Source organism: Marmota monax, unplaced genomic scaffold, assembly GCF_021218885.2.
Source record: "Marmota monax isolate L192 unplaced genomic scaffold, Marmota_monax_Labrador192_F-V1.1 WCK01_AAM20220418_F8-fsc00019, whole genome shotgun sequence".
Classification (NCBI taxonomy): Eukaryota; Metazoa; Chordata; class Mammalia; order Rodentia; family Sciuridae; genus Marmota; species Marmota monax.
This window is the reverse complement of record NW_026695242.1, coordinates 6,953,392-6,974,023: the sequence shown is the minus strand read 5'-3', so window position 1 is coordinate 6,974,023 and position 20,632 is coordinate 6,953,392. Positions and strand designations below refer to the sequence as shown.

The following is a 20,632-nucleotide window of genomic DNA, read 5'->3' as shown; positions in this document are numbered from 1 at the left end:
CTTTCACCCACATCCCACTGACCAAAACCAGTCACATGGACTGCAAGAGAGGCCGGGCAATGTGGAGGAACACATGGGTCCTCAATGAGGGCCACATCTCTGTTTGTCAGTTCCCCCAAACTTCACCCACACAGAATACTCTAGAACATTTTGTTCTTTGTCAGTCAAATATGTGGGAAAAAAAAAATGACAATGTGTATGGTTCCAGTTTGCACTCCTATGCTTTCTTCAGCAGTTGCTTCTCCCATCTTTTTCTGCTGGACTACCCACAGCAGACTTTGTTCACACTTAAACACACCCCGGTGTCCCTGCCCAAAATTTCCCCAAACCCAAAAACCTTTTGTGGGGAAGCCTGATGACTTTTTTTTTTCATTTTGGCTATTATTCATCAAAACATATAAAGGTATGTGAGTAATAATATAAAATTAGCCGGGTCAGGAGCCTTGCCAGCTGTGGTGGTGTGGAAGGGATTGGCAGCAGTTTCCTCTGCAGTTTTCTAGGCTCGCTCTAGCTCCGCCTCCTCTCTGGTTCATGAGGGACAGAGGTGCATAAGGGAGAAGGAGAACCTGGCTCCCACTGCTATTCTTTGCAGAAGGCAACATTTTTGCAGACTTTGATGATTTAACTACTCTGAACCTTGCAATTAAGGTGACCTGTGGCGCTCGTGGCACAGAGGGATTTCTGGGTTAAAATCCTGGGCTGGATGTGCAAGGAACATGTATGGAGGGTTTGTGTAATCGTAGAAGGAGAGTTGAAATTCGGTCTGGTGTTTTAACATGATGTCATGTAGTAAATTGCCAAACTAAGGATGGTTTTGTAGCCAAAGGGGATCCTCTATGGTTGGAAGGGCAAATGTTTTTTTTTTTTTTTCCCCTTGCCAACTCCAATGAATTGGCCCTGCATTCAAAGGGCTTATGAGGTTCCATCCAGTCCCAGCTGAAAAGAGGACAGTGATTGATTAGTGATGTCTAGCCCAGGCACAGGCCTGCTGAGTGGATGTGCCTTGTAGTTAACATTTGTGCTGAGGGTCCCTGAGTGAGCTAAACCCTGAGTGTCTGGGTGATATCCTGCTCATTGATCATTTACCTGGGAGACAGGAGACATAGAAGATGGTTCCAGTTTTGTCATCACTAGTTTAAGTTTTGGTCAAGCACTTCGCTTCTCTGAGCCTGAGTTTCTAGAGGTGAAAAGGGAGGAAACATGGTTCAGAAAAGTCCTAAGCCCTTCCCAGTCCTGACATTCTGCCGTTTGAGGGTGAGAGCCATGCTTCTTCATGATTGATGGGGTGGTTTACAGGACAGATTTCTCTTGAACCTCTCGGAAAGAAAACATCCCTTCAGACTTGAACAGCGAAAGGAAAATACAGGCTGAGCATACCTAATCTGAAAATCTGAAATGTTCCCAAATCTGAAACTTTGAGTGCTGACGTGACACAAATGGAAAATTCCACACTGTGAAACTTTGTTTCATGAACAAAGTTATTGTTATTTTATTTTTATTCTTTTTTTTTTTTTTGAGTGGGGGAGAGCTAGGCATTGAACCCAGGGTCTCATGCATGCTATATGAGCACTCTACCTCTGAGCTACATCCCCAGTGGTTTTATTTTGAGAAAAGGTTTCACTAAGTTTCTCCTTCCTTGCCCTCCCGAGTGAGTGCCTGGGATTACAGGCTGAGTGACATGGGAGTCACCACACTTGTCTCATATACAGAATCATTTAAATTATTGTACAAAATCTCCTTTAGGATATGTATATATGGAAGAGAATAAGTGTTGTGTTTAGACTTGGGTCCTGTCTCTGAAATATCTGATCATTACATTCAGATATTTCAAAAACACACAAAAATCCTGAACACTTCTGATCTCAAGCATTTCAGGTGAGGGACGCTCAGCTTGGTACAACTAAAATTGGAAAGTCAAGCTGCTTTGTGTGAGGCCGCTGACCTGAGCCACCGCTGACATGTGATTCTGTCCTGGGAACAAAATCCCCTGGCCTCCAGATTGCTCTCAGCACAACAGCTCTAAGGCCTCTGGGTCAGGACCTTGCACCCAGCACCCACGGGCACGCCTTCCCCACAGTCCAGCGGAGAAGGCAGCTGTCCCAGGGAGGGCCTGTTGTCCTCAGCTCCTGTCCCCCCCCCCCCACCACACTCCTGCCATTCTTACAAACTGCCCCGCCCTTCCTGGCCACGAGGGCCACATGGAACATGCGAGCAGCTCTGACCTGCAGGGCAGCTGTGGGAGGGCAGTTGGCAGGTTCACTGGGGTGCGGCTGCCCTGCCGTCTCAGGGCGCAGCTGGCTGCAAGGGCGGCAGGTTTATCCCCAGATGAGCTGAGGGCAGGCTGAGGTGCCCAGGGTCCAGCGACATCCAGTGGCTCTGCTTGAGGGACATTTCCGGCTGGTGGCCATGTCAGTTGTACTGTTCTCTTCATCGTGGTGTTTTAGGGGAACTCAGACCCCCCACACCTTCCCGCCACTCACCACCAGTCTGCAGACCACTAAATCAAGGCCCGCAGTTCCTGCCTGGGGCCACTTCCTGCGTCCTAGGCTTCAGTGAAGCACTCCACCAAATTCCCCATGGCCACTGGGTCGACCATAGGGGCAGTCAGTGTCCCCATGTCACAGATGAGAAAAACATGCTCAGGTGTCAGTTCACAGGGCTTCAAAGGCAGTAAGTAAAAGCAAGGGAGCCAAGAGCACGTCTAACTCTAGAGAGAATCTTCATTTCATCACAGTGGGCTGAGGGCCACCGCTGGCCCTTGGAGACAGTGTACCAGTGCATTCATTTGCTTCACAGATGTTCCTCGAGCCCTGCCGTGTGCCAGACGCTGTGCCAAAGGCTGTGGAGACAGTAGAGAATAAGACTGCCATCCAAGGCACGAACCAGGGACCCTCCCAGGTTCCTTGGTTCCCCTAACCACTGCCCACAGGCATCGTTGTTTATTTATTTATTTCTTGTGGTGGTGAAAACCCATAGCATGGAATTGACCTTTTCCTATGCACGATTCAGTGGCTCTAACTCTATTTGCATGGTCACGCCACCATCCCCACCTCCACCTCCACAGCCGCTCTCATCTGGCAGAATTGAAACTCTGCCCATTCAGCAAGCACTTCTCCCGCTCAGCCTCCCGAGTAGCTGGGACCCCAGAGGTGCATCCTCAAACCCAGCGTCCCATGCATTCTATGTACCAGTCCCAAGATGGATGATCACATGTTCCTCTTCTAAAACTTCAGATTAAGTTTTAAAAATGATTAAAGTGATACAGGTGCACAGGTGTCAAAAATTCAAGCAACAGGAAAGGGTATAAAGTGAAAAGATCTGTCACCTACATGACATTTTTGTAGCTCTGCATCAACAGAGCTGTGTGGCATCCCACCTCCTGTGTGAGACATTCCAGTTGCTTCTCACACATGTGGGAATTTCAGGGCTGGGTGCACATCCTTGGCCATGAACCTTGGTCCACGTCCAGGTCGGCTCCAACAGGCCGCCTGCCATGTAGGTAGGGGACAGCAGCCTGCACTGCAGCCCCTGCCTGAACAAGGACAGGAAGCTGGGACTGGGGTTTAGCATGAGAGGCCCTGGAAGTGCCTTCATGGACAGGGGCCTGCAGCTGTTCTCCGGGGCTCTGTCTTCATGCAGCTGTGGAAGTGACTGTCCAGTGGGGGTGGGGAGAGTGTGCTCCCACACCCTCGCACAGCCCGTCCTGGCAGGGCTGGCTCCTTGGGGACCTGCAGCAGCCTTCCCCCACCAGGCTCTGGCCCACAGCCCCTCACAGGCCTGTGAGCATCCGCTGACACTCGGGTGACACACACCTTAGCCTTTGGCTGCTTCTATTCTGTCTCTGCTGAAGGTGGACATGAGGAAGGTTAGAGATGGCTTCCTTCTTGCGAGAGGAAACGGAAGCCCTGGGATGCTCAGACGCCAGCCTTCATTCACACCTCCTTTCATTCCTTTCAGGGGCCACTCCACAGCTGCTAGGCATTTACTCCTGTCCAAACCAAGGAGCCAAGGCCTTCCCAAGCCATCTCTGGTTGTCCCCGTGTGAGACAGAACCTGGCCTGACAGGCTCCAGGTGCACAAGCCATGGTCTGTGCTCCGTCCCCTGCCCCAGCAGGCCCGTGGTCGGGGACTTCCCTGCTCTGCCTTTGGTCCCCTCTCCGGGGATTCAGGGACAACACAAAGCCCCCATCCAGGTGTTGGGTGGCATGGCAGGGGCAGCCCCCTGGCCCCTGTGGTTGGCCCGGTGCTTTCCCAGGATGGCCACAGCTCCATCTCGGCCCTGGAGCCTCCTTCTCCCCAGCTCCTCTTGCCACGCAGCTCCTCCTCCCACAGGGAGAGGCTGTGGCCGGGGGTTGCTGACTGGGAGGCCACAGGCCACTGCGCTCTTGGCCCCCTCGAGCCAGTGAGCGAGGGCAGTGGAGTTTTGCTGCCTGATGCAACATCTGGCAAGGCCCCGTCTCTTATCAGAGTTCCATTCCCAGCCTCCTTGCTGGGACCCCAGCTTCCCAGGGGGAGGAGGGCCGGGCTGCAGTCCATCTGGGGCCCACAATGGAAGGGCCTGGCTGGAGGCCATCCAAGCAGAGAGCTCCTCCAGTGAGGCGCCTTGCCAAGTCATGAGGGAGGCCGGACAGAAAGACCCCCGGGGGAGAGCAGGGAAGGCGCAGCTTGCAGGGCCCTGGGCCTGGCTGCCAGCCCTCTCTTCTCCCTACTCCTTTCCCCATTTCCCTTGCCTTAGCTCTTCCCCCCACTCTCCCCGCCCTCAGGCACACACAGCTGCCTGAGCCTTGAACTGAAGGTCCCTGGGTTGGCAGGAGCATGGGAGAGACTGAAGCAGGTGAAGCCTTAGGTGTCAGCTCCACAGTGGCCCACGCCAGTATGTGTCATAGCATGTTGCAGCACGAGGGCCCTGTGCAGGCCACGGCCCACGACCAGAGTGGACGCGGCCACGCACACGAGGTCCCCTCACCTGTGGAGTGACTGCTTTTCCTTCTTCCTCTGCTCACTTTCTACCAAACCAGAGCAATTAAGCGTCTTGCCCGTGGCTGAGTGCTTGGGGAAACACTGCCCTTCATTCATTCATTCATTCATCAATTATTTATGGACACCCACTCTGTGGAGCACAGTTCTGGGCCCTGGGAACACAAAGGCAGTGGGACATTCATACTGTCCTCTGCGGAGCTGATACTCCAGTGGGTGAAAGAGGCGATCAATAACCACATTTCCATCCAGGAAGAGAAAAAGTGGATGCGGAGAGGGGAGGTGATGGGGGTGGGGGTTGTTTGGCCAGCTTGGGAGAAGGACTGGGAGGGGGGAACATTGGAGCTACGTCCTGAATGTCAGGATCCCACCCGAGAAGATCTAGAAGAGCCTCTGGTGCAGCCACCAAGTAGGCAGAGTCCCAGGTGGGGAGTGGCAGGAAGGGCCATGGAAGGAGGGCTGGGGTGAGAGGAGAGGTGGGCAGACCGCACCCTCCATCGGGGGCCTGGAGGCTTGTGTTCTACTCTGAGTGATGCAGGATGGGGCTGGATATTCGAGACGCTTCCATGAGGCAGAGGAGTGGGTGTCTACACAGCTGTGATCAGGTGCTGTGTGTTGAGGTGGGGAGAGTTGGGGAGAGGAAGGTGGGTAGGGATTGAGTGGAAAGATAGAACTGTGCTGACGAAGGAGGAGGAGAGGTGAGTGGCACCCCCTGGGGCAAGGTGGGGCGGCCATTGCCTAGGGAGAGCACACCGAGGCAGAGAAGACGGGCCCAAGCATGAGGGCTGAGAGGAGAGGGACAGGAGAGGAGGTGAGACAGGAGGGTGCCTTTGAGAAGAAGCTGATGGTTACAGGTGGTGAGTGAGAATGTGCCAGGCAGCTGCTGGCTCTGGAGGGCCAGACTGGACCCTGTTCCCCTCGAGTGATTTCTGGCATCTTCCAGGACCTGGCACACGGTGCACACACCCCAGATGGTGGCTTGCATGAAAGAACTCAGCACTCGGGCTGTCTTCCTGCCTCTGGTATTTGCTCCCTACGTGCAGAATACAGGGTCCAGAGAACTGTCCCACTGTCTGCTGTGCCCAGGCAGACCTAGGTGGCACACGCCCTGGTGGCACCACTAGCCCTGGCACCCTGCAGTGGCGTTCACTGGTATACAGGCAGGGGTGCCACATTTCCCTTCAGCTGTCATGTCGTTGCTGGGGACATGAGGGGATAAAAGCCATGGGGAATGAGGGCCAGGAGGGGCATCTAGCAGGAGGAAGAGAGAGAGGCTTTTCAGTTCTTCCTGTGAACCGAGCAAGGGAGGCAGGACTAGCCCTTGCACCAAGAGACTGGGGAGGGCGGTGGGCAAAGTCATTCAGTGTCAGGGATCCCGCGGCCCACTTCTCGTAGAGGTCCTCCTGCAGGCAAGTTCTGCCTGGGCCTTGGCCAAGTGATACTGATCTGGGTCCTGCCCTGTACCCTGCCCTCACGACCCTGTGACCTCTTGTTACCTATGTCTCTCTTCCTTCTGGCTCTGGGGACCTGCCACATCCTGTGAACCTCACCCTCATCCCCCTGCCCCTTAGATTCCCAAAGCTAAATGGAGGGGTGGCCTGCCTGGGGCAGGGCCAAGGGGCCACCAGCCTGCCTCAAGCCTCCTGCCAGAGTTTTCAGACTTGCCGCTTCCTTTTAGGGCACTGCTGCAGAAGATCTTAGGGACCCTGTGTCATTCTGGGGGTGAAGAGGCTGGGACCTCAAAAAATAGAAAACAGTCTCTGGACGGGAGGGGGGGAGAAGGAGCCTGTCATGGAGACAAGCTGACTCCTAAGTCTTGCCAAAGATACTAGACCTGACGGGAGAGGGCAGTGAGGCCCTTCCTCCCACCCTGCCCACCTTTCCTTCCCTCTCCTAGTTAATGAAACTTAATGTGCACCAGATGTGTCCCTCACAGAAACGGTGGGCACTAGGGACTGCCCTTTTCATACTGCACGGGAAGAAACTGAGGCCCAGAGACTTTAAGTCACTTACACGAGGTTGCACAATATGGTAGAGGCAGGAAAAACTCGAACACAGCACTTCTGGGTGGTTGTTTGCAGTGCTGGGGACGGAACCCAGGGCCTCACACACGCTAGGCAAGTGCTCAGCCCCCGCCCCAGGACTTCTGATGGCAGCTCCTCTGCTTCCCTCACATCATCAGACTCAGGCAACCCTCACTCGAGAGCTGAAGAGCAGAGCGTCAGGAGGTCAGCACCTTGCTCCCCGCAGACATGGTATTGAGATGTCTCAATGGGACAGGCAGCCTCACGCCTCAGCACAGGCTAAGCAGGGTGCATGGCGAATGTGACCTCACTGACTGTTTTACACCCTCAGGCCCAGAGCACGTAGGTGCCAGGTGCCACTGTCAGCACTCGTCCTGCCTTCAGGGAGCGTGTAACCTGGGAAAGGGAGACATGTGTGCTATAATGGGGTCCCTGGGCACCAAGTGACCTGGACGTGGGAGAGGTGGTCAGTTGCCATGAGCCTCACTGCTTTCCCAAAGGGATCTTGTCTGGAAGGTGCCACTCCTGCTGTGTAGCCAGCCTTGCATCCAGCTCCTGCAGATTCCTACTCCCATCTTCTTGTTTCAAATGGGATCATGATGCAGCGGAGGTTCTCAATTTGGAACGCTCTTGTACCTCCTTGCCCCAGGGAACATTTGATCGTGTCTTGAGACATTTTGATTGACAGAACTGAATAGGGCTGTGCTACCTCAGTATTCTTTGTGGCCACATAATAAACCAGGGCAAGCATACCCCACCGTTTTTATTTAGGCATTTCTAAGCCTTTGCTATTGTAAACATTTATACTGCGTGTGGCATTCTTTTCCATATGCAGCCATGTGTCACTTAATGATGGGAATATGTTCTGAGACATATGCTATCAGGTGATTTCACTGTGTGAACATCCTGGGGTGTACTTATACAAACGTAGAGAGCATGGATCAGTGTGTTAGTCAGCTTTTCAATGCTGTGATAAAATGCCTGAGAACAACAACTTAAAGGAGGAAGGATCTATTTTGGCTCACGGTTTGGGAGGTCTCAGTTTCATTGTTCCTGGGCCTGGGGTGAGGCAGAGCATTTTGATGGAAAGTGGAGAAAGCAAAGCCACTCACCTTATGGTGGCTGGGAAGCAGAGAGGGAGAAAGGGGCCAGGGACAAGAAATATCCATTTAGGGAACATCACCAGTGACCCACTTCCTCCAATTTCCATCACCTTCCCAAATGCCCTCAACTGCGAACTGATCAATGGATCTATCCATTAATGAGGTTGAAGCCCCTACAATCCAGTCACCCCCCTAGAGTGCCACCTCTGAATACTACTGCATCAGGGACCAAGTCTTCAACATGGGAGCCTTTAGGAGACATTCCAGGCCCAAACCATGACACGGAACCTGGCCTGTATATGTGTGTGGCATGTGTACACATGCACATGTGCACATGCACGTGCACTAGGAACCAAACCCAGAGCCTTGTGCATGCTAGGCAAGACTCTGCCCTGGAGCTATTCCCAACCTGCTTCTTTTTTTTGGGGGGGGGGCGGTGGAGCAGTTCCAGTGATTGAACTTAGGGGCACTCAAACATTGAGCCACATCCCCAGCCCTATTTTTTGTGTTTTATTTAGAGACAGGGTCTCACTGAGTTGCTTAGTGCCTCATTTTTGCTGAGGCTGGCTTTGACCTCAAGATCTCCTGCCTCAGCCTCCTGAGTCATTGGGATTACACAGTGCCCAGCAGCATATGGTCTTAAAGTGAACTTATTTTTTTTAATAATTGGAGTACACTCTAAAATGATGATGAAAAGGTATAGTAGAATATAACCCTATGGCAAATTTTATTATCAAGCGTTATGTACCATCCATAATTGCATTCACTTTTATCCAGCTGTCAGCACAGGTTTGCACCAACACAAATACCAAGTAATGCATTGACATCACCACAGCTATGATGTCATTAGGCAATAGGGATGTTTCAGCTCCATTAAAATTTTCTAGGACCACCATTGCATAGCCAGCTGTCCTTTATCTAAATGGCATATGCTGTAGGTGGCTGTACATGCCTTTGAGCTGTGAGATCGAGGGAGTAGCTGAGAGGGGTGGGGTGATGAATGGTTTTGTTAGCTTTTCTTTTTTCTTTATTTTTTTTTTTTGGGGGGGGGGATATTGGGGATTGAACCCAGGGTCCCTATCCCTGCTTATCAGCATTTTCAGTGACCTATTAAAGACTCCTCAAGTATCCTGAGGCATAATCTGTTTCAAGAGTGAGTCTGGGGCTCAAGTGTGAGTCTGCCTGGCAGGGCCAGGATCCTCAAAAGTCTGGTGGAGAGGCGTTCTCTGTGTCCTCCCCTCTACAGACACGGTGCCTGACCACCTGTCTCTCCGTAGGACAAGGGTGTTTCCCACCTGAAGACCACAAGCCAGGTCCTGAGTGCTGCCCCTGAGCTGAGTACCTGCGGCCAGCCTGTCCCCATGGAGAAAGGACTCACTTTGCCCCAGGACTGCCGGGACTTTGTGCAGAGCCTGAGGATGAGGAGCAAATATGCCCTTTTCCTGGCTTTTGTGGTGGTGGTTTTTGTCTTCATTGAAAAGGAAAACAAAATCATATCAAGGTGAGGGATACGATCAAGGACAAGTCTCCCTTATCAAGGTGGGATGGCTGGGGACAGGGGATGGGAGGGCTTCCTGTGGACTTGCAAGTGCCTCCCTTCAACAAGTGATCACCAGGCCCCTCTTGTGGCCCAGGCAGAGTCCCAGGCACAGCAGTGAGCCCTGGGCTCTGGACTTGGGCAGCTGGGTTGGCATGCTCATGCTGCCACTTCCCAGCTGCGAGAGCGTAGATGAGAGATTTAACTTTTCTGAGTCCTGGATTCGTCTTCTGTAAAATGTGACTAGGAGCTGCCTTGTTGGAAAAGTAAATGAGAAAAATGTATGAGCATTTGGTGCACCACCTGGCACTCGGTCCATGTCTGCTGTTTGCTGGCTGTGACTATGTATTGTTACTAATTGGTTTCCTGGCCTAGATGATGGCTCACATTCGCAGCACAGCCCCTATACTAGTCTTGGTGTTATGGGTAAGGGTGAGCCCACGGGAAGGCAAGGTCCTGGTGTGGACACTCTGGTAGGGCTGCCAGTTTGTGTACCACTCAACTCCAGAGCAGGGTCCCTTAAATAGGCTCCTCTGGGAATCCCACGCCTGCCCCAAGTTCATAGAGCATTACTGTGTGCAGAGGTCCCGCTAGACACGCGAGGGTTTCTGGGACCTCTTCCCCTCCCAGGCACAAGCCCTGTAGGAAAATCGCAGTTCCTATGCATAAGGACCTGGCCGAAGCACACTGTCAGTGCCCCTCCTGGGTGGCTTATTATTGGATGGTCCCAGTTCATGTTTACTGGTCCTACTGAAAATCCCTGGACCTCTCCACCAGCACATTGGCAAGCCAGAAGTGCCAGGAAATGCAGGTTCAGAACTCTCAGGTCAGACTGAACCTCACATTTGCCTGGGGTTCCCTGCTCGGTAGCAGTACACACTTCACCTACATCTCCTCCCACCTCAGTTCTTCTCTGTCCTGATAAACTACACTCAAATCCTGGCCTCAAAGTCTGCTTCTGGGGAAACCCAGCTAGACACACTATTTGTTGGTGATGAACTGGGAAGATTGCCTAGAATTGCATAGGCGCACCCCCTCCCGACAAATCAGGCACTGACCCTGGTCTCCCTGTGATCTCCACAGAGTCTCTGACAAGCTGAAGCAGATCCCCCAATCCCTGGCAGATGCCAACAGCACCGACCCAGCGCTGGTCTTGGCCGAGAACGCGTCCCTCCTGTCCCTGAGTGAGCTTGACGCGGCCTTCTCGCAGCTGCAGGGCCGCCTGCACAACCTCAGCCTGCAGCTGGGTGTGGAGTCGGCGGTGGAGGCCATCGGGGAGCAGCAGGAGGAGGAGCCCTCGCAGCCTGCCAGGGCCGGGCACCGTCGCCACGTGCTCCTTATGGCCACCACCCGCACGGGCTCCTCCTTCGTGGGCGAGTTCTTCAACCAGCAGGGCAACATCTTCTACCTCTTCGAGCCGCTGTGGCACATCGAGCGCACGGTGTCCTTCGAGCCGGGAGGTGCCAACGCCGCGGGTTCGGCGCTGGTCTACCGCGACGTGCTGAAGCAGCTCTTCCTGTGCGACCTGTACGTCTTGGAGCACTTCATCAGTCCCCTGCCCGAGGACCATCTGACGCAGTTCATGTTCCGCCGAGGCTCCAGCCGCTCCCTCTGCGAGGACCCGGTGTGCACGCCTTTCGTCAAGAAGGTCTTTGAGAAGTACCACTGCAAGAACCGCCGCTGCGGCCCCCTCAACGTGACGCTGGCGGCTGAGGCCTGTCGCCGCAAAGAGCACATGGCCCTCAAGGCCGTCCGCATCCGGCAGCTGGAGTTCCTGCAGCCGCTGGCCGAGGACCCCCGGCTGGACCTGCGCGTCATCCAGCTGGTGCGCGATCCCCGGGCCGTGCTGGCCTCCCGCATGGTGGCTTTTGCTGGCAAGTATGAGACCTGGAAGAAGTGGCTGGCGGAGGGACAGGACCGGCTGCAGGAGGAGGAGGTGCAGCGGCTGCGGGGCAACTGCGAGAGCATCCGCCTGTCGGCCGAGCTGGGCCTGCGGCAGCCCCCCTGGCTGCGCGGGCGCTACATGCTGGTGCGCTACGAGGACGTGGCGCAGCGGCCGCTGCAGAAGGCCCGCGAGATGTACCGCTTCGCCGGCATCCCGCTGACCCCGCAGGTGGAGGACTGGATCCAGAAGAACACCCAGGCGGCCCTCGAAGGCAACGGCATCTACTCCACACGGAAGAACTCCTCGGAGCAGTTCGAGAAGTGGCGCTTCAGCATACCCTTCAAGCTGGCCCAGGTGGTGCAGGCCGCCTGCGGCCCTGCCATGCGTCTCTTCGGGTACAAGTTGGCCCGGGATGCTGCCTCCCTCACCAACCGCTCATTCAGCCTGCTGGAGGAACGCGGCACCTTCTGGGTCACGTAGGGAGCCTGGTGCCTCGTAGACCCCTCCTCCTGAAAGGTCTGCCCGCCTTCCTCACACCCAGGCCAGCAGGGAGACGCATCCCTGGCAGAGGGCAGTGGGAAGCTGCCCTGAACGCAGGCAGCCCCTGCTGTAGCACTAGGCCCCAGCCAGCCAGTTTGCTCAACCCCAGGGCCGCCCTGGGGTCTCCTGCCGAGAACAGGACAGTACCTTCCCTCCAGGGCCTGCAGTCTCCTGAGCAGACCTCAGCCTATTGGCAGGTCCCCCCACCCGTCTCTCCTGCACACACAGAAACGTACAAGAAAAACGCATTAAGGCCTGGGAACTCTTTGGGCCAGGGGCCAAAGATTTAACAACCAGCAGGGGCGTGGGCCCTGACCAGTTCCTCAGAACTCCTGTTACATGCTCAATGTTAACCTTTTCCTTTCTGGATTGTGGGGAAGCCTGGAATCTGGGTGAGTCCTTGGGGAGGAAATAGAGCAGCCCAGAGGTGGGGTACTGGAAGCTCATCAGGTGACTGTGTAGTTTACCATCCAGTACAAAATGATCTGCTCTTTTAATAAATAGGATCGTGGTGCTGATTCCTGATGAATGTCAGCCCTGCACAGAACTGCAAGACACACACAGACCTGCACACGGACAGAAAAACATCATCGAACAAGTCCACGTGCACGAGTGTGTATAGAAAGGTTTCCCCATTCCTTTATGCCCACAGGATTCTTCTGTGTTGCATGAAAGAGAGCCCTTTGATGACATTCTTAGGATTATTTTGAGGGACAGGGGAAGGAAAAGTGTTCAAGGGCAATGACCATTCCCTGACCAGGTGTGGAACTGAACGGTGGACCAAGAACTGCCGAGCCCACCACCCCTGCCTGCCTGGAGCTTGTGCCTACCTCCTACGACCTGTCCATGTCCCACGGCTGGCAGGCAGGACATTTTGAGAAGATGTGGCTGGTCCTCATGTGACTGCAGACCCAAAGCCCCATCTTGCCTGGATCCCTGGGAGCATGTCTGTAGTTGAAGGCTGCCTTGGGCCCAACTGGCAGAAGCAACTTTGGTCCCTGGAGGTAAAAGACAAGTGACAGTTCCTGCCATTTCCAGCCAGGCCTCATCTGGAGCAGGGCCAAGAAGTTTGGAGTGTGGTGGCAGGGAGAAGTCCCATCAGGACACATTCCTCCCCTGAGGAGCCTGCCTGCTCCCTGGGTGGAGGGAGGTCAGCCAGCTGGTTGCCATGGTTACAACTAGTGTCGAAAGGAATGCCTCCTTTAGGGTTCTGAGAAGAGTCTTGCCCAACTCAGGATGGGCTGGGTGTTTTACTTAAGGCTTTTTAAGTTATTTATGGCTTGGTGTCTTTCTTGTTTTGTGGCTGTTTTTGGTTTTGTTTTGCTGCTGACAAGCTGTCTGGACTTGAGGGCCTGGTGGGGGAGGCTGGGAAAACCAGCAGGGAGCACGTGTCTCCTGGCAGAGGGAGAGGGGTGCCTTCCCCAAGAGGACTGGAGACGAGGTGGCACACGGCAGCCCTCAGTGCCCCATGGGATTTTCTGTGTGAACCCCACGTAGAACAAATCTCAGAAGCCACCAGTATTCTTGCTGGTGTCCAGGGCAGTGTGGAATGAGTGACAGCCCTCGCTCCCTCCTGGAGAAGAGGTTGAATCTTATCCCATATTCCTAAGGGGGACAAGGACTCAAACCTGTTAGCAAGTGGCTGAACGTAGAGTGCAAACCCTGCCCCACTCCCACTCCAAGCCCAGGAGCAGAAGCCAGGATGGCCTTGGAGCTTGCAGAAGCTGCCCGGTTCACAAGGACTCCCTCCTCCTTCATACTTCCTGGACAGCCTCTCCTCCAGATACAGCCTCGTTAGACCCAAGGGCTGAGTTGGTTTCAGTAACACCATCAGGTCGCCAAAAAAGCACAGCATTGGAGTCCAGCTGGAGCTGTGGAGGAAAGGCAGAGTGACCTGGCAGGAAGCTGCCCTGTGTGAGGATGCAGACCATCTTGTGGGATTCATTATAATCCACCTCTTTGAGCCACTGAGTCACCAGCACCATGGACTTCTGTCATTCGAGCAGCCCTGTGCTTTAGATGTTTTTCCCCCTCTGCTTTAGATGTGCTGGTCCAAGAACGAGTTGGGTAGGGCGCTGACTCTTATTTGGAGTCCAAAGGGACACCAGCTCTGGAAACTTCATCGTGGGGCTCCGTGGGGCCCAGATGTTTCTTGCAGGCCCAGGAGTGCCAGCTGCTCTTCCCAGCCCCCATTCTGTTCCTTGAAAGGGTGGTGGGGAGGGATACCTCTATGTGGGGCTCTTCCTAGGGGTCCTCTTGATTGGAAAGCAGACTTCTTCCTTCCTCCTGCACCAAGGCCTCTGTCTCAGCTCTCTGAAGACAGTACCAAGAATGGACCTTTAGGATTCTCAGGACATTGACAATGTGTATACTGCAAGTTGACTTAATTTATTTATTGTGTGAAAAGAAGAAACAGAAAATATTATTTGCAGGGACTCAAAGCTAAACCCAAATCAAGACAGAAAAATAATAATAATAATAGAAACCACCCACGCCCCCCACACACAAGGACACCCACAGACAGTTCTAAAGGCAAGAGGGGACTAAGTCAACATGCCAGCAGACAGTGGCCCCAAGGTACTGTTTAAGGAGGTTCCTTAGTTTTTCTCCTAGGGATTTGAAATGTGACATGAGGGCCCTTTCTGGTTGCCTTTGCCCAGGTATCTGACACGACTCTAGTGGGTGGTGTGGCCTTGACACTGATCCCCCTGGGGCTTGGTGATGCCATGGGAGCGCTTCTTGTTTGGGGAAGGTCTATGAGGTTCACTGTTGACTTCCCACTCTGTGGACATGGCCGGGGTTGTGCGTTTGAGGTCTTCAGCACGGAGCTGGGAGGGAGAAGGTGGTCCAGCTGGTATATTGGGGCAGCTGCTGCCCAAACACCAAAGAGCAGAGGGTGCCCAGGAAGCCCATCACAGTGGCATCTTTTCCCACCATCCCTGCTGTCTGTCGACCATGGAAGGAGCTCCAGCAAGAGATGACAGGTGCACCTGGCCTGAGCGATAGGGAAGGAGATAGAAGCACCCGAAGTCTGATCCAAACCCCAACAGTCTCTTCCACCCTCCCCCATGCTATGACCTGTTTGAGGGGTCTGTCCCGTGAAGGACCAGAGCAGAAGACAAGCTGGCTGCCTCCTCAAGGCAGTCCACTCCCACGCCCACCCTAAAGGCTGAAAGTGGAGGCAGGTCTCAAGAAAGGGAGAGAGAGGGGTGGGTGGGGCTGGAGGACAGATGTTAAAGACGCCAAGTGGGTCCTATTGATCTGCAGAAGCTGGAAAAAGGAGCATCCACTGAAATCAGGAGCCCCTGGATGGTGGATTCGTTGTGAAGCTCCTCAGGATGTGGTCCAGCGAGAAGGGAGGGAGGAGGCCCGGGTTTCCTGAATGCCGCCACATCCCCCGTCAACTGCCCACAGTTTCAGAAATAGTGGAAGTTATTCTTTACCTCAGACGCATAAAGCAGAACTGGCAACTTCAATGTCTCAAGAGCTAAGACCTTTTCACCTAGTGTCCTCTGGTGTCCTGTGAAGGACAGTGGGTATCTTTCCAAGGATACAGACCTGGCGGCCTCCTGATGGGCCTAGCTCATGTTGCAGACCAGTTTATTGGGGGGATACAGTTCTTGCGTAGCCTCTCCCATCTCTTTGGCTGGAACTGGGCACCCTGGGATGTCTCTGTCTTAGTTGAATATTCTGGGCCTGGTTTGCTCAAGTCCCTTGTTCCTTCTGGGATCCACCAAACTCTGCCAGAACCTGGGTCCAGTATCATGGCCTGTTAATTGTGTCCACGCATTTGTATAGGACATCCTGCTCCACCTCTAGTGCCCCCCCCCACAGTTCCCAGCCCCTTTGCCATCATTGTCCCAGATGTCCTTGTCGTGGCCACAGACAATCTGCCAACTCCTGGAAAGGCCAGGGCTGCCCTTCAGACAGCTGGTGGTCACTGGCGCTCAGGGTCTGTTTTGTGGAATGGAATGTGAACCCATCGCCCGAGGGCTTACTTGACTTATTTAATTAAAGATGAAAACATGCAATGAGAAAATTCTGCAGCGTTTCTTTTGCATTTGTTCTCGGCAGCCATTGAACCATAAAAATTAACAGGAAAAAAAACACTAAGCAGTAGGTAAGACATGACTTCCAGCATGAAGCAGGGCAGGGACACCTGCTGCCCATTCCCACAGGGTAACAGAACAGAGGGCATAATGAATGCCATGGTCCCGATGGCAGAGTCGGCAGTGACCGTGTTCCGAGGAGCCAGCTACAAGGACAAGGCCTGAGAGATCAACGCCCAGGTATTATGGGATAGGAATAGGAAAATCAGGCTAGCCGTCAGGGGACCCAGTTTTGCTATTAGCTGGCCGTAAAACCTTGGACAAGTCACTTCCCCCACCTGGGTCCCAGGTTCCTTTTGGAATGAAGGGTACATGTAGTTTACGATTTTCCAAAAATACCCTTGTACAAGGTTTCTTGAGATTTCATTCTCCTTTCAGCTAAGAAATACAGTGGCGTCCTTTCAAATTGCAGTGACTTTGCTGTATAGGTTGTAACAGCTCTAGTGGGAACCAGGCTGCAGCCCTGTGTTAGCTTTCTGTTACTTTCTGTAACAAATACCTCCAGAGAACTTACAAAGAGAAGAATGTGCCAGGAGCCATGACTGTAATCCAGCAACTGAGGAGGGTGTAGCAGGAGGATCCCAAGTTCAAGGCCAGCCCCTGGCAACTTAGACCCTGTCTCAAAAATGTAAGGGGCTGGAGCTCTGGCTCAGTGGAAGAGCACATGCCTAGCATGTGAGGCCCTGGATTCAAACTCCAGCACCACCAAAAAAAAAAAAAAAGTGTATCAAAATAAAACTTTAAAAGGCTATGAGTGTAGCTCAGTGGTGGAGCCTCTCCCACCCTGGATTAAATCTCCAGTATCATAAAAAAAGACATTTATGTTGCCCCACAGTTTTGGATGTTTCAGTCCAAGATTGGGCAGAACCATTGCTTTTAAGTCTCTGGTGGTGGGGGAGGGGTGGCACTTCATGGCAAGAGTATGTGGCTTTCACTTCATGGTCAGAAAATTGGTGGGGGTTGGTCTGGGGTCCCACTATCCCCTTCAGCTTCATGCCCCCAATGACCTAAAGACCCCCGCTAGGCCACCACCTCCCAACAGTACCTCCCTGGAGCCAAATCTTGAACACATGGAGTTTGGGGGGCTCTCCTATCTCCTAAGAGCCCCCCTGGAGGGAATAACACATTTCCCTGGGAAGGAAGGAAAGAGCTCATTTTGGGACACAGGAAGACAGTTGGCAGAGCTTTGGGGTCTGGGGTCTGGGGTCTGGGCGTCACAGGAACAGCAGCATCTGTGAAGGGGCAGAGGAGAGCTGAGCCCTGCAGACGGTGGTTCCTGCAGGAAGGAGTGATAATACAGTGGGGCACGACGAGGGGGGCAAAGGGGATGGGACCCCCCTGGGACCCCTCCCCAAAATGCAACATGAATCTCTGCCCTTGTACCCAATCCAATCTTTGGAACCATTTTGTGCCCAACCCTCAAGATATTTGAATCCACTTGGTGAAACTCCAACAGGAATAGAATCTCCCACTCCTGTCGGGGACCTTTGCTGTCTCCACTCCCCTGGGGACTGGATATAGTTAACTTCTGGCCGGGTTTCCTGCCACAAATAAGCCCCTAGAGAACTAAATTGCCCTAATCACAGAGCAGAGAGGCCTGGCCACCCACCCACCCAGCCCGGAAGTCACCTTTTCTCCTTCCTCCCACACCCCTTGGATTCAACCTACACCCCAAGTTACTCAACCCTGGAGAGGAGCTGAGCACACCACAGGGGCTCTGAGGCAGTGACAGCCATCAGAAATCCACCTGGAAAGCACTTGGATCAGCAGGGCCTGGGACCTTCAGCAGGCCAGCCCTGGCCCAGCTGGAGCCAGCAGCAAAGGAACCTGATGGCTGGTCACAGCGTTGCTCACAGTAGCTTATTAAAGGCTCTGAGAAGGCCTGTGTCGACCCACAGTAAGGATTCCTTCACAGAAAGGCCCATTTTTATGGGTGGAATCCTTAATCATGATTTTTTTTTTCTCAAATAACAATATTTTCAAGACTCTGGAATTCTGAAGAACAGTCTGTAGACAACAGAGGCCTGCAGATAGGCACATCCAGGACCAAGAGCCACAGGAAGCAGACAGGAAGGTGACAGGTTAAGGGCCCCTTTCCACCTTCATGATGTTCCTCTGGAACTGGGGTGCATCTTGGTTTGAGTCAACCAGAAAATGACTCAGGGACAAGGGCTCAGGTGGCAATGCAGCCGTTTCTTTGGGGGCTCCAGGAAGCCCTGCAGGGAGAAGGGGAGGGAGCCAGGAGTAGAGGGTACTCTGTGAAGGCAGCCGTCACCTTGAGAAGTTGCAACAGAATCCTCCAGAAATGACAGAAAGCCCAGGAGAGGAGAAGCAGCCCAGGGACAAGTAGGTTTAGGGCCCCTTTCCACCTTCATGACGTTCTCACAGAGCTGTAGGCGGGCTGCAAGAGGAGTCATGGGGACTGCCGCAGCCTCAGGGTCGCCGTGGGCAGGAGTTCCGATTTCTGTGCTGCTGCCTTGAAACCTCCTGGCATCTGAAACCCTTGACCCTCGGCTCCCTCCACTCAGTCACACCTGTGGTGACCCCTAGGGAGAGTGGGAATTCTGAACTAGGACAGGCACAAACACCACCAGCTTCGTTTAAGAGAAACTGGAGATCTAGGAAGTTCTTAAAGCAGCCATTTCTGAAACAGCTGGGTCCCAGGAAGTGTAGCCCTCTAGCAGCCACTGACCCCTCTGCTAACTTCTGCTGCCCAGTTTATTAGAAGAACAAACTGGTAGTAAAGGTTCAGCAGGAGAGGGCTGCCCATGGTCAGAGTGGAAGAGAGAGGAAGGAGAGAGGGAGGGAGGGAGGGAGGAAGAAAAGGAGAACAGGAAAGTGACAATGGAACTCATTCTCAGGGTGCAGGGGAGGAAGACTGTCAGGTTGTCAAAAAGAGCACCCCTGAGGACAGTCACAGCCAGGACTTCCACAAGCTAAGGGTGCCTGTCATTAATAGGTACCAAGATTTCAGGATGCCCAAGAATTCAGGGGACTCTCAGGGTCAGGCCAAGCCGGGTCCACACATAGCCCTGCACACCACGGGTCATGGACCAAACCCACCCCGTGGCCGTGCAGCTACTAATTGTGTTTGTTTTGTTTTGACAGTTGGCATTGAAAGCCAAAATTAATGGATTTGCATTTAAAAAAAAGCAGATTCCTGGTTCTTCTGGGACTGGGGTGCATCTTGGTTTGAGTCAACCAGAAAATGACCCTGAGACAAGGGCTCGGGTGGCAATGCAGCTGTTTCTCTGGGGGCTCCAGGCAGCCCTGCAGGGAGGAGGGAGGGAGTCAGGAGTAGAGGGTGCTCTGTGAAGGCAGCCGTCACCTTGAGAAGTTGCAGCAGAATCCTCCAGAAATGACAGAAAGCCCAGGCCTGGGAGTTACCCAGGGTGAGGTGAGGGAGCCTGGAATGTCCCCACACCAGCCCCTCCCCTCTCTGCTGAAGGCTGTTCTTGGAGAGTATTGACCCCTAGACCACTCTGTGGGTCCCAGTGGAACAGCACTCTGGGTTTCTGTAAAAGGCCTTCAGGCCCAGGAGCAAAGAAACAGGTGGTTGGAAGCTTCCAGAGCACAATGAAAGGTGAGGTGTGAGGGAGGGGGAGGGGGCCAGTCAGCATCTGCACCCTGGCGTGATCGGGTCACTGGCACCTTCATTCCCACAGCAATAGCAGGCTGCACCTGGGAGAAGGGCAGCGTCCCCCTGTCCCTCTGCTGTCCCCAGTGCTGAGGCAGCATGCTCATTGCCGTTTAGCACAGCACCTGCCCTGCTCATTTACTTCCAGCAAGGAAACTTCTCTATGAATCCATATGTGTTCAAGAGGAGAAAGCCACAGGCCAAGAGGACACAGCTATAGGGCCATTCCTATGACAGTTCCCCAGCCACCATAGGCATTTGAGATTACGCCACTGGCTTCAAGTCCTGGTGGACGCTGAGGCCTGAGCCGACTATCCTGACAACCACCCGTGCTCCTTAATGCTTAGTCCTCAGGAGGGAAGTATCAGTGTGCAGTCCACTGTCCTGCCTGGGGCTTGTCAACACCACCAAACCAACTGTCCCATTGCCATCTCCCGTCACATCCACCTGGACTTCTCCTGACACCTAAGCAGTGTCTTATTCCATTTTGTTACCATCACCAAATACCTGAGATCTAGTAATTTATAAAGAATAAAGACTAATTTTGCTCCTGATTCTGGAGTCTGGGAAGCCCAAGGGCATGGCCAGGCCTCTGCTCAGCACCTGGTGAGTGCCTCAGGCTGCATCACAACATGGTGGAAGGTGTCCCATGGCAAGACAGAGCAAGCTTGCCAGAGCCAACCTGCTTTTATACCAAAGCCAGCCCCTTAATGACCCTCTAATCCATTAGTGCCAAAAGTCTCCGTCAAATCCCATTAGCATATGAGTCTGGGTCCCTGTTGCTCGTGTATAAGTGGGGGACACTGTCAAGAGCAGGGAC

General features: G+C 53.6%; 1 protein-coding gene across 2 annotated transcripts in view; it reads left to right on the top strand.

Annotated features, from left to right (window-relative positions):
* Positions 1–16,108, top strand: part of Chst3 (carbohydrate sulfotransferase 3) — a 35,480-nt gene extending 19,372 nt beyond the window's left edge. For both annotated transcript variants that reach the window (XM_046419824.2, XM_046419823.2), the window contains exons 2-3: positions 9,382–9,605; positions 10,725–16,108. In XM_046419824.2, coding sequence (XP_046275780.1) covers positions 9,466–9,605; positions 10,725–12,006 — 1,422 coding nt within the window. In that variant the 5' untranslated portion in view covers positions 9,382–9,465 and the 3' untranslated portion in view covers positions 12,007–16,108. The remainder of the gene's footprint in view (positions 1–9,381; positions 9,606–10,724) is intronic.
* The last annotated feature ends 4,524 nt before the right edge of the window (positions 16,109–20,632 follow it).